The sequence below is a fragment of the Pseudophryne corroboree genome, chromosome 6 (genome assembly GCF_028390025.1).
Source record: "Pseudophryne corroboree isolate aPseCor3 chromosome 6, aPseCor3.hap2, whole genome shotgun sequence".
In the NCBI taxonomy this organism is placed as follows: Eukaryota; Metazoa; Chordata; class Amphibia; order Anura; family Myobatrachidae; genus Pseudophryne; species Pseudophryne corroboree.
Window position 1 is genome coordinate 9,978,398 of NC_086449.1, and position 13,621 is coordinate 9,992,018.

At 43.0% G+C, this 13,621-nt stretch overlaps 1 protein-coding gene across 1 annotated transcript; it reads right to left on the reverse strand.

Annotated features, from left to right (window-relative positions):
* Nucleotides 1-12,271: 12,271 nt before the first annotated feature.
* LOC134933941 (olfactory receptor 5AP2-like) lies at nt 12,272-13,225 on the reverse strand. Its single transcript, XM_063929480.1, has one exon. The coding sequence runs from the start codon at nt 13,223-13,225 to the stop codon at nt 12,272-12,274; it is 954 nt and encodes a 317-aa protein (XP_063785550.1).
* Between the last annotated feature and the right edge of the window lie 396 nt (nt 13,226-13,621).

Sequence of the window (13,621 nt, forward strand, 5' to 3'; positions counted from 1 at the left end):
ATATGTTGCAGATAAACTCATTCCCAGGGGTTTAAGGATTATTAAAATGCCCTCATTCCAGAGGGAATCAAGGGAGTTTATAGAGGAATGGAATGGGATTCTTGAATCCTGCTCTTTTTCCCTGATGGAGTTAATCATCAGAGAGAAAAATAAAGATCTGAAAGAGATAGAAGAGGAAATAGAGACGTTTAAATCACTATTGGAACCATATTCCGGTTCAAAAGAATACAAAGAAATGGTGGAGGTGATTACCACTAAGATTATGAGGAGTGAGAAAGAAATAAAAAATAAAAAACAGAAAAAATATTATAGGGATAAGAAAGATAAAATGGATCAGGAGAAGACCTATCAAGAAAAGGGAACACCGGCAGGGAATGAGGGGAGTAAAATAGCCCCACCCAGAGTACCCCCATTTCATAAGAATGGGGCAATAAATAACAAAAGAAATACATTTAATCACTCTGGAAGGAATGATGAGAACAAAAACCCGAGATGGAGAGACAAATATAGGAGAAAGGAGGAATATAGGGAAGAATGGAGGGTAAGGTCTCCTAGGAGGAATTCTGTGGGGTACCATAGACAAGAAAACATTCATCAAAAGGAAGTTGGTTGGAGAGATAATAGATTGGAAAAAAGGGACTTAGGAAGGAATTATAATAATAAAGAGCGGGTGACCCAATATGGAGACAGAAATGGCTCCTCCCCATATAGAAGGAGGGAAAAAACTCCAGAAATGTGGGATCAACCATCGTCTTCTTTTTTAGAAAGGGGTACCCACCGACCCCCGAGATGGAGATAAGATCGGATTTAAGGAAAAGGGGAAAAAGAGGAGGAAAAAGAATCCCACTCAAGAAAAGGAAAAAGAAGCATATACCAAGTCCCTCTGAGGGTACCAGTGATAGTATCCATATCTCAGAGGAGAGAGTCACTTTAGACCCCCCTAATGAGAAAGATAAAGAGACCACAAAGATTTATAATCTTAGTGGGTATGAATTAAATCCACACGAGAGGTCTGTGTTGGAGAAGGGCCTCAAGTTTGCCCCCACCAATAGGTGTGACAAGTTTGAGGTTCATGTCGACATAGAGAAATTTATAAGGCGCCTAACACTTAAAAGATTCTTTGATGAGGTACCGGGGAATGAAAACAATCAGGTAACAGATATAAGGAAAAATTTTAAAAGAAAATCTACGTTCTACCCAAAACATAAAAAAGGCAGTTTTATAGGATAATTTGAGAAAATAGTGAAGGCGGACTTAGAAAGTATAGAGTTTAAACCTAATAGAAGGAACAACTTGTCTAGGGAAGAAAGAAATGCGATTAAGTCCTTAAGAGGGAATAAAGAAATAGTCATCAAGCCGGCAGATAAGGGGGGGGAGTATAGTGATTATGAGTCTAGATGATTATAATAAAGAAATAATGCGCCAATTGATGGACAAAACTACATATTGCAAACTTAGGGGAAACCCGAGTAGTAATATCTGTAATAAATTGGAGGTGTTTTTAGCACTATATCTGACCAAAGGTATTATTACGGAGGAGGAATGGTTATATACGATAATAGAGGAACCGGCAATACCGGTCCTCTATATCCTCCCAAAGATACATAAGGACAAAGAATGTCCCCCTGGCCGCCCAATAGTAGCAGGCACCAACTCCTGCCTATCTAACCTATCATGCTTTTTGGATCATATATTACAGCCCATTGTTAAAACCACCAGGTCTTACTTGAAAGACACCATTTCAACAATAAACAAGTTGATGACAGTTGAATGGCAACCAGGTTTTCTGTTGGTGACGGCGGACGTCACATCGTTGTACACAATCATTACCCATAAATTGGGACTTGAGGCGATGTCACATTTCTTAGATGTATACGGTCTGCCGGAGGAAAGGAGGAATTTTGTTGTGGAGGGTACGTCCCTTATCCTTCACAACAATTTCTTCTGGTATGATGATTCTTTTCATATGCAGTTGACCGGTACGGCGATGGGTACCAGACTGGCACCCATTTACGCTAACCTATTCATGGCGTATTGGGAGGAGCACCAAGTGTGGAATGGCCATGGATGGGGTGCCAGTCTGGTATCCTGGAACCGTTATATCGATGACATACTGTTCATCTGGAATGGTGATCGGGCTTCACTTGATGTCTTCTGTGAATATTTAAACAATAATCAGTCAAATATCAAATTAACCTTTAACATAAGTGAGGTAGAGGTGAATTTTCTTGATCTCAAGATTTACATTGAAAATAATGAAATCAAAACTAGTAATTTCATCATAACCACTGACTGTAATTTGTTTATCAATTTTACTAGTAATCATCATAGGAATTGGTTAAGAAGTATCCCGATTAGCCAATTCCAAGGGATAAGAAGGAATTGTACAGATGTGGAAAAATATTGGGAACAAGCAGGGAAACTAGAGGAACAACTTAATGAGAAAGGTTATGATGAGGAAATGGTGCAATCTGCAATGGTCAATAGTGGCCAAAGTAATCGATTGGACATGCTTACAAAGGGACCCAATAAAGAAACAAAAAATAGAGCAGATATTCCCTTTATTACTGGCTATAATAGCCAGTTTAGACAAATAGAACAAATTATCAAACGACATTGGTCCATATTAGGTAAGGATCCATCTCTAAAAGTATTTATATCCGAAACCCCCAGATTTGTTTATAGAAAGGCAAAGAATATTAAAGAAAATGTCGTGAGAAGTGTGGTTATGGCTCCAAAGATGCTCACCAGGAATGTTTCTAAGGGCTTTTACAGATGTGGTGCGTGCGTTATGTGCCGCACATGTACAAGTAAACAAAGTAAAATCACTCAGTACAAGTCCAATCAAACGGGTAAAATCTATGAGATTAAGGACTTTGTGACATGTAACACTAAGAATTGTGTATATCTATTGGAATGCACTTGTGGTGCACAATATGTGGGCCGCACCACTCGTATGCTAAAAACTAGAATGGCTGAGCATGTCCGTAATGTAAGGAAGGGTATGGAAACCCATAACCTTTCACTGCATTTCAAAAAAATACATAATTGTGACATAAAAAACTTGGTTAGTTTCTGTGGGATAAAATCTGTTATATCCAATTGGAGAACTAATGATGGGGAAGCGAGATTGGCAAGAATTGAGATGCGAACCATCTATGATCTGAGAACCCTAGAACCAAAGGGTCTCAATGCAGATTTCGAGATGAAATGGTTTTTATGAGAAAAATTAGTAAAGCATGAATTATAGCCTTTAAATGATATTTTAAGGCTCTATATATATACAATGGTTTGGTTTTTGTGGAAATGATTGTATTTGTTAACAGTGTTCCTAATGTTTGACTCTTTACTTCTTTGCATGAGCCTGCTGTCATTACTACGTGCCCAAATTGAAAACATCTGACGTGCACTACTAAGAGAAACAGGAACCTCCGCTGTGCGTTCAAAATACCGGAACCACGTGACCCGGACTTCCGGTTATGCGTCCCACCAACCGGAAACACGTGATCGGGACTTGCAATGGATAAGAATAAACAGAAACGTGTATATCTCGATAAAGTTTTTCAAAAATCCGGTGCATGATGGGTAACCGAGGAGGAAGTGATCATGGGTCGGGCTGGAGAAAAACCAGGGGAAAATCCAGGAACGGCATGGTCCGGACAAAATGAACACTATGTAACGATAGCCGATCCCCAAATTCTGGACAAATTTTCCGTATAACCAATTGAGTTATAAATGTTATTATAATGGAGGTTTTTTGGATATTGTGTTGTCCTAATACTGTAATGGAACCATAATGGAAGGTTTCAAAAGATATGTGGGTAATGGAAGTTTTATAACCATTTTTAAGGGATTTTTTAAACTGATGTAATATGATTGGTTTTAACAATTGTAGGGAGGAACCAGGAGGTATAAATGGCCGATCTGGTTTGCTCCAAAGCACACCCTGAGGAAGGATATCAAATCCGAAACGCGTTGGTGTTTTTATACCCTAGGCTGTCTGGATATCTCCACAAGTTTTGCACCATTGGTAAGGACTTGCACTCTATATTGTATAGAAGTTTGCCGAATAAGTGGCAAATGTGGTGCTTTATATCTGAGGGTGCACGGTGGAGCAAACCAGAAGCCTATTTTGGGTAATTTTCTGTGTTTGGTTTTATGTTTTTATCGTTTTTGTGGATATACCTATGTAATTGAGAATAAATATCTGTTTATCGTTGGATATCCGTCAAAAATATCTTTTTACCCACATTGTGATGAGAGAGCGATTACTGTCTGGAACGAGGAAGGAGTGAAAGAAACCTTTCCATGCACATAGGGAACCTCTAAGAGGTGAGTGTCCATTACAAGGGCCAGGACGAGTGGCTGTCAAGCTTTATGATAAGCATTGTATGGAGAATGAAAAGAAACCTTTTGATGCATATACTCTGTTCAAGGAGGTCAGTTGAAAGGTGCGAAACATAGGTTGGAAGATTGTGGTCTTTGAGGTTGCTCTGGTTGGAAGGAAGGATATTGTCTGCTGGAAGAATCGATTAAGGATAAAAGAAATTAAGGATAGAATATAGTGTCAAGCAGCGCCTTTGTATTACTTCATTTTTGTATTGTGTATATTGTGTCAAGGAGTTGTGCTCTTGGAAGTTAATACGGGGCAGCAGCTAAGGCGCGAGTTACTTGTTCTCACTTTGTATTTATCCCATCTTAAATAGAACTCCCATCTTAGTAAATTTACCCCCTGGAGAGCAATCTTCTGCAGACTCAGAATGAGTTGGAAAGCCCCATGGGAAATACTACCCATATGGAAGAAAAGCTCTCTGCAGCTAAGGAAAAATGCGACTTAGAAGTAGGAAAAAAAGAAGATGAAATGTAGTTGGACTACACTCTGGAATTTGATTTTGGACCCAAACTGGCATCCTATAGGGTATATTCAATTGAAGTCGGATCCATTTCGACATTCATTTGTCGAAATGGATCCGACTTGGGATATTCAATGCCATCTCAATTCAACTTTTAAAAAAGTCGAATTGAGGTGCGGGAGGGGAGACGAGGGAGAGCTGCGGGCAAACGGAGGGAGAGCAGCGCTACAGCAATGTAGCCGGAGGAGGTGTCACAGCCGCCGCTCATGGCAGCGTCCACCTGGCTCTAGCAAGCGAGACCGCCCCACGAATCTCTCCCCCGTCTCTGCCCCGCATCTCAATTCTACTTTTTTTAAAGTTGAATTGAGATGGTCGAAAAGGGGGACAAAACCTGTCGCTTTTGGCCCCGTTTTCGACACAAGCACGCGGATGAGCAGCGGCTTCGCCGATCCACATGCTTTTCGACAAGTCGAATTCCTCGACTTGTCAAATAATTTGGGGCTAGATTGAATAGGTTGAAACCCCTTCCTATCTAAAAAAGTAAAAAACTGCCATCTTTTCGACAGATGGCAGCATTCGACTTCAATTGAATATACCCCTATGTCTTCACTGAACCTAAGTGCCAAAACTACAAAAAGCAGTAGTTACTACAGGTTGTTCGCGAAAAGGCTAGCATGAAGAGTGATATTCTAGTGATGCACAGAAACTTGTATAAAGAACAGCAGAAAAACAGTAAATTGTTTGAACAAAGTGAGAGGTTACAGAAGAATAATAGGTGTAAACAGCAGTGGAACAATGGAGATGTCCTTATTAAATGTCCCTGTGAGCAAGAAGGGACTGATGTGTTAAAGCGAGGGAAGTCCTAAAAGGAATTTATTGCAGAGGAAGTAAGGGCTTGCATTGACTTACAGCTTCCAGTTATAGCAGGTGTGCAATCCTCCCAAAGGGCTTCCATTCTAAATAATAAAGTGGTGCCTAAAGTTGAGGATGAGTTACCAGTGAAGCATGCCAGTAGCATGGCAGTAGCCAATATAGTGCTTCAAGGCTGAAGGTTAGAGATGTTTCAAGCAGAAGTGGGCCAATGGATGTGCCTGTAAGAGGTTTAAGCAGGAAACCAAGAAAAGCTGCTCTTTGTCTTAACCAGAAGATTCTATGGAAAAGAATTTGCTTGATTTTGATGTAATTGACTAGAGTGAAGATAAAGGTAGGGTTACTTTGTGGAAAGGTACTTCAAATCTTAGCGCATAATGTGGTATTAAACAATGAATGTCAAGTACTCCATATATTGTAGAAAACAATGAGTTCAAGTGCTATCACACAGTTAGGAAAATGGGAAATTCAAGAGTCTGGGTGATGATCTTGGATGTGGTGGATGGCCCTTGGGAATAGTGGGAAGAGGGACTTTGCCATGAAAATGCCTCATCCCGTGTCAATAAACCCAGATGTTGTTAGCTGTGGAGGGGGATGTGCAACAATATGAGCATAGATGGAAATAGTGAGCCATGGATTCAGTGTGGGGTTGGAGGAATCTGCCAAAACAGGGAAGTAAAAGCACGTGTGGCCACACCTAATGGTTGCAGAGTGGAGACATTCAAGGAGAGACTGTTGCAGTCAGGTGAAGTGCTGCCTTTTGTGGAAGCCAATCAGGCTGCCTGTGGAACCAGTCCAAGTGGAACTATGGCCACCAAACAGTTCAGTGGGCCAGCCAGGAGGAAGGTGTCTAAATCTGTAGGAGGCAGAGAAGACCACAAAAGCTCTGAGACTGTGCTTGTGATCTTGAAGTGAGAAGCCAGAGGCTGAGTCAGGCCACGCTTGCTATACCCGCTGGCACAGAGAGGGGGTGGGAGTGGCAGTTACAAATTACCTGGGCCTGGGCTGCTGGAGGGGCCCGGTGGGGCACAGGTCTACTAACCCTCCCCTTAGTATACCTGTTTTGCGGCTGGCGGTGGCACCATCTTCCTTTTAATAACTTCAGGAAGATGGCAACACATATAGAAAGCAAAGACTCTGGCACTGTGCCAGAGTCTTTCCTCTCTAATGGCCAGCGTCATCTTCCCAAATATCATTGGGAACATAGTTGTAACATACTGCTTGAAGTCACATAGATGCTTATTTCCCATTTATGCACCAGGAAGATGACGTAGTGGTTTAAGCGTTGGACTCCAGAGGATCAGTATTATAGTTCCTTTGGGATGTTACTAGACATAGTCTCATGCTAGTGGTCTCACTGGCAGTGAAGTTCCTGATTTCTTGACGCGTTTCAGTGTAACCCTATACTTTCTTCAGAAGCATATATGAAGCTTAAAGCTTTGTTTGTTTTATATAGTAGGAAGAGCTTCCATTCAGGAATTCTAGTCAATAAACATCTGATTTAATTGAAATATATCACACTAGTTAATCATTCTAAGACATAATAAGTGGCGTTTTTTATCTATGGGCTGCAGGGACTGCAGCCCCCCCAGGTAAAATCCGCCACCCTGCTCACTATCATTGAAGACAGATGCAGTCCTTGAGACTGCACTGGCTTCACTGTGACTGGCAGTGACTTCCTCTTGGAAGTCCTACCAAGTGCTGCAAATATGGCGGTATGGGACGGTACTGCGTACCGGTAAGAAATTGACAGCCAGTACACAGTACCGCCGGCCCGACCACCTTGCTTGCAGATGCTGCTGTGTGTGTTGGAATGAGAGAACAGCGCGCGCCTCTCCTGCCCCCAGTGCTCACTCTGGTCTCCGGCTGCGGTGGCGTGTATCTCAAATGAGGCACTGGTTTGTTAGTTTGGCTGCCGCACAGTGAGCTTTAATTGGCTCATGAACTGGCGCCTGGTTTGAGATACACGCTGCCGACATTGGAGACTGGACTGAGGGGCAGGAGAGGCTCGCGCTACACTCTACTGCCTTCAGACACACACAGCAGCAGCAGCACCGTGGTAGTGGTGAGCAGCACTGGGGGGGACACATGTGTGTACTTGGCACTGTGGGGGCATATCTGGCACTGGGGGGGGAATATTTGTATCTGGCACTGAGGGGGCATATATGTATTTAGCACTGTGGGGGCATATGTTTATCTGGTATTGCGGGGGCATATGTTTATCTGGTATTGTGGGGGCATATTTGTATCTGGCACTGTGGGGGCATATCTGGCACAATGGGGACATTTGTGTATCTGGCACTGTGGGGGCATAAGTATATCTGGCATTGTGGGGGAATATTTGTATTTGGCACTGTGGGGGCATGTCTGACACTGTGGGGGCATATGTGTATCTGGCACTGTGGGGGCATATTTGTATTTGGCACTGTGGGGGCATATCTGACACTGTGGGGGCATATGTGTATCTGGCACTGTGGGGGCATATCTGGCACCATGGGGGCATATGTGTATCTGGCACTGTGGGGGCATATTTGTATTTGGCACTGTGGGGGTCATATTTGTATCTGGCACTGTGGGGGCATATGTGTATTTGGCACTGTGGGGGCATATCTGGCACCATGGGGGCATATGTGTATCTGGCACCATGGGGGCATATGTGTATCTGGCACCATGCAGGCAGTTTTGCATCTGGCACTGTGGGGGCATATCTTGCACTGTAGGGGCATATGTGTATCTGGCACTGCATTACTGGGGTCATATCTGTATCTGGAACTATTGGGGGCATATGTGTATCTGGCACTGTACTTTTGGGGGCATATGTGTATCTGGCACTATTGAGGGCATACAGATGGAGCTGCACTCATCTGAGGCAGCGCAATTGCAAACGTGCACTCCCAGTGTGTCTAGGCGATCTGTCCACCTAGTCACGCCGGGAGTGCACAGAGACTCTCCCATTGAGAGCGTCTCTCTGTCCGGGCACGTGGTCGGAGATGCTCTCCATCCAAGTGAATGGAGCGGATCTCTGCCGCGGGCATGCACACCCAGGTGGACGGGTACGCACTCAGGGATAAGCGAGCCAAGGGGAGCATGCTTAGTCACAGACAGAGCTACAACTAGCATGCCTCCATCTGTATATGTATGTGGAACTGCCCTATTGGGGTCATATATGTATCTGCCCCCCCCCCCCATATGTGTATCACGCCCCCATTTTCATTGGCCACGCCCCGTGTGGCATGTGGCTACACCCAATTTTTGTAACTATTTGGCACTACTTTGGCGTGCGCACACATTACCAATAAGACATGTTTTCTACTTGCACCACTGGTCCTACATGTCAGTCACAGACACTATAGGCAGTCCCATTGGGGGGTGCAGACCAGGCTACAATAGGCAGAAGCTACAGTAGCTTCCTGTAGGAAGCCAGCTCCCTGCCTCGTCAGCCCCAGCCGGCTTCTATGGGCTGCAGCCGATGCAGTCCATAGAAGCCGTGCTTTTGCGCATGCGCAGTACCATTGCCGCTACTGCTCATGCGTGGGTCTCGGCGTCCGTGAACGATACATAGCACATATGCCGAGACCCATGCGGCCGCGAAGTCTAAGAGGGAGTGATCGCCAGCAACAGCTTCCTCCTCAAACAAGGTATAGAGCCGCCGCTGGACATAATAATAAAACTACAGTGAGAATATATAAAATAAAAATACAAATTCAATCTGACTGTTTTCACTATGAATTTAATAACATTATATATATATAAAAACCACATCATGTGTTACCTAATAACAATGGGGGTAATTCCAAGTTGATCGCAGCAGGAAATTTTTTAGCAGTTGGGCAAAACCATGTGCACTGCAGGGGAGGCAGATATAACATGTGCAGAGAGAGTTAGATTTGGGTGGGTTATTTTGTTTCTGTGCAGGGTAAATACTGGCTGCTTTATTTTTACACTGCAAATTAGATTGCAGATTGAACACACCACACCCAAATCTAACTCTCTCTGCACATGTTATATCTGCCTCCCCTGCAGTGCACATGGTTTTGCCCAGTTGCTAACAGAATTCCTTCTGTGATCAACTTGGAATTACCCCCATTTTGCATAGGGTAGTATTAGCTTACAGTACATCAAATGTTACACAGATAACAAGCACAATGCAGTATCTGCCGCTCACCTTTACACACAGCAAAGGGGGTCATTCCGAGGTGATCGCTAGCTGCATTTGTTCGCAGTGCAGCGATCAGGCTAAACAAATGGTAGTTCTGCGCATGCATATGCGGGGCAATGTGCACGCGCGTTGTACGGGGTCAACGAACAATGTCGTTTTGCACAGGGTCTAGCAAAGCATTTCAGTCGCACTGGTGGCCGCAGTGTGATTGACATGAAATGGGCGTTTCTGGGTGTCAACTGACCGTATTCAGGGAGTGTTGGGAAAAACGCAGGGGTGCCAGTAAAAAAGCAGGCGTGGCTGGGCGAACGCAGGGCGTGTTCGTGACGTGAAAACAGGAACTGAATAGTCTGAAGTGATCGCAAGCGCTGAGTAGGTTTTGAGCTACTCTGAAACTGCACAAAAAAACTTTGCAGCCGCTCTGCGATCCTTTCGTTCGCACTTCTGCTAAACTAAAATACACTCCCAGAGGGCGGCGGCTTAGCGTTTGCACGGCTGCTAAAAACTGCTAGCGAGCGATCAACTCGGAATGACCACCAAAGTCTATTGTCTTACCAATGAAAACAAGAGTTTTTGTTAATAAGAATCCAAATTAGACAAAACAAATCCAAATTAATTCACTTATTATTCATTCAGATAGTCGCCGCCCAAGGGGAGTGTATATTTGCCATACAAGTGTGTGATCGCATGTGTACGCCGAGCTGATAAAAACCCCTCAGGCAGCAGACAGCTGCAAATCCGTCCACGCCTCACTCACCAGTGAATGTTTTTTCCACTGTGTGCAGTCTCTGCCAGCCCAGGACTACAGTGCGATACAAACAAACAGGCTGATCGGGGCCGGAGCTGACGTCACACACCCTCCCTGATAACGCTTGGACACGCCTGCATTTTCCCTGACACTCCCAGAAAACGGTCAGTTACCACCCACAAACGGCCTCTTCCTGTCAATCTCCTTGCGAATGACGGTGTGATTGAAAGTTTTGCACCTCTCACCTTTACACGGCGCACGCGTGCACTAATACACTTGCACGGGGCAAGTTTTCACTCTCTATGGGCGGCGGCTATCTGATCGCAGACCTCTGCAAAAAACGCACAGCAGCATCGTGCCCCTAGTCATCGGGTCAGGACAACCACTCAACAATTATACAATCAATTACATTTCTCAGATCAATGTCTCAATATTTTAATAAACCTTTCAATATTCAGATATTTCAATAAAACAAACAATACAATTGGACAAAACTGAGCATAAAATGTGCACACATTGGACTTCTTGTAATATTGCTAATCTGGATGACCTTTAGAAGCTTCTTTATTTGTCTTTTTATTAGTAGTTTCAAGAACTAGCCATCCTCTTGCCAGTAAATATTTGCAGCAAAGGCATCCATCAAAAAGGGCTCACACTTTTACTTAAAATAACTTCTTATGTGCTCATAACTGAACCTCAACCACATCAGATGCTATAAGCAAGTCCACCTCACCCCACAATGGGGAGCAAGCTCCTAGTAGATATGTATGTCGCTTTCTCATGTAATCTATCTGTAACCACCCAATGCGTTTCATCATACGATTGACTTCTTCAGGTACTATTGATATCCTCCATGTGCACAGCAGGCATGTATAGTATGTATCCCCTATACTACAGGTCTGCCTCAGGAGGACACTTTTTCACTTTTATATATACTGTATAGGGAAATAAAAGGAAGGATGGTATAGCTCAGTTTTGCTAATAGTACCATTATTATAGGCTAATTCAACCAACCTGCCCTACAATTTCTTAAAATTTGATGGTAAGATTCAGAAGAAGTTGTCTACAGGTTTTGTGTGTTATTGATTGCTTCTGCTGTATACTGCATATAATTGCTTAGAAGCATTACTAATTATACCCAAACATCTAGCTTCAACTCCTGTGTGGATTTTCCATCCTTACTTATTTGAACTGTTAGCCAACCAACACTGATAGATTCCTCTGCCGGCCAATCAATGAGCCACAGAGTGCTGAAGGTCTAGATGCATCCAATTTGGCAACCCTTAAGGACCCTTCAGAAACGCTATATCAATTTTATCATTTTCTCGTTGCAGTTAATAACCAAGAAAAAGGCTCTGTTACACAAACATTTCCTTGACTTGAGGTCCAAAGGCAACATACCTGTAACTTGTGAAGACCACAAGGGAAAAATAAAGTATTGGTCTCTATGCTGTGCTACTCTTCGTGTCCACAAGGACAGCAATTAATTATGTGGCTTGGATGTTACTGTGAGAATATAATGTGTCTTATAACCCATACAGGGCATAGAAATCAATGGAACCCTAAACTGTGTTATTTGTTTTATTTCCATGATGGCTTTCTAGAATTGCCTTCCATGTAGAAAATACTTAGAGGAAAAGCTCATGTGAATTTGATGAACATTTTGTCTAATTCATGGAGTTTTTTTTGCATAATGACCCTTTTCACCTCTTGGTTCCTCAGACTGTATATAATTGGATTCAACATGGGAATCACCACTGAGTAGATGACAGAGACCACCTTGTCTTGTTTGTCAAAGACCCTGGCAGATGGGCGCAGATAGATGAAAAAAACTGTCCCGTAGACAATGGAGACACACATGAGATGTGAGGAACACGTACTGAATGCTTTCTGCCTGCCCTTACTGGATTTTATCCGTAAAATGGAAGAAACAATTATAGTATATGAGACCAGAACTGTCACCATAGAGCCAATACCACAAGAACATACAAAGAAAACAGTCACCATATCACACGGAAGACTTCTAGAACAGGACAATGTGAGCAGAGGAGGTCCATCACAGTAGAAGTGGTCTATACTGTTTGATCCACAATATTTGAGACTGAATACACAGCTGGTCTGCACTGATGACTGCAGGAAGCCAATAGATAAGGAAAGAAGAACAAGGCAGAAACATTTTTTATAGGTCATAATTAAGACATAATAGAGAGGATGGCAGATGGCGATATATCGGTCATAGGACATGCTGGAGAGCAGTAGAGCTTCTGTGACTGCTAGTGTGTTAAAGAAAAAGAACTGAAGAGCACAACCAGTGAATGTGATGGACTTTATCTTGGACAAAAGGTCAAAAAGCATTTTAGGAGTTACCACTGAGGAGTAGCAAATGTCAGCCAATGAGAGGCAGCTCAGGAGATAGTACATTGGAGTTTGGAGGCTGGACATCTTATAGACAACAGATATCAGGCCAACATTGCCAACTATGGTCACCACGTAAACAAGCAAGAAGAAGAGGAAGAGGAAGGGGACAAGTTCTTCATTGTCTGTTAGACCAGAAAAAACAAAGACTCTCACTTGTGTCTTGTTGTTGATGTCCATTGTATTTTTGGTCTGCAGTGGTGAAAAAGAAAAAAATATATGAAATTTTACAAATCTGGAATAAACCATATAACATGCAACACAGAACATAAAGCCGGGAAATAAAAGGAATCATCTGGCTGAGAACTTGCTTCAATTTTTGATCGTATAGTAGGGTTTTCCAGAGAACATCAAATTACTTACTTCAGTCCCTCTTCCACTGAGTATTTTAGAGTCTACATTGCCTATAACAGAAATATAAACAGTAGGGGTCCAAGTTTTTTAGAAGTCAACTATTTTTTTTTAATATGGAATGAAACCTGTGCAAACCACAAGGAGATCATACAAACTCCAAACATACTGTATATGTATCCTGGTTAGGGATGGCCATCGACCATTGATGATCAATAATCATCG

Bases quoted from the DNA above. Each gene is read 5' to 3' on its own strand.
- LOC134933941 (XM_063929480.1), bottom strand. From the start codon at position 13,225: ATGGACATCAACAACAAGACACAAGTGAGAGTCTTTGTTTTTTCTGGT.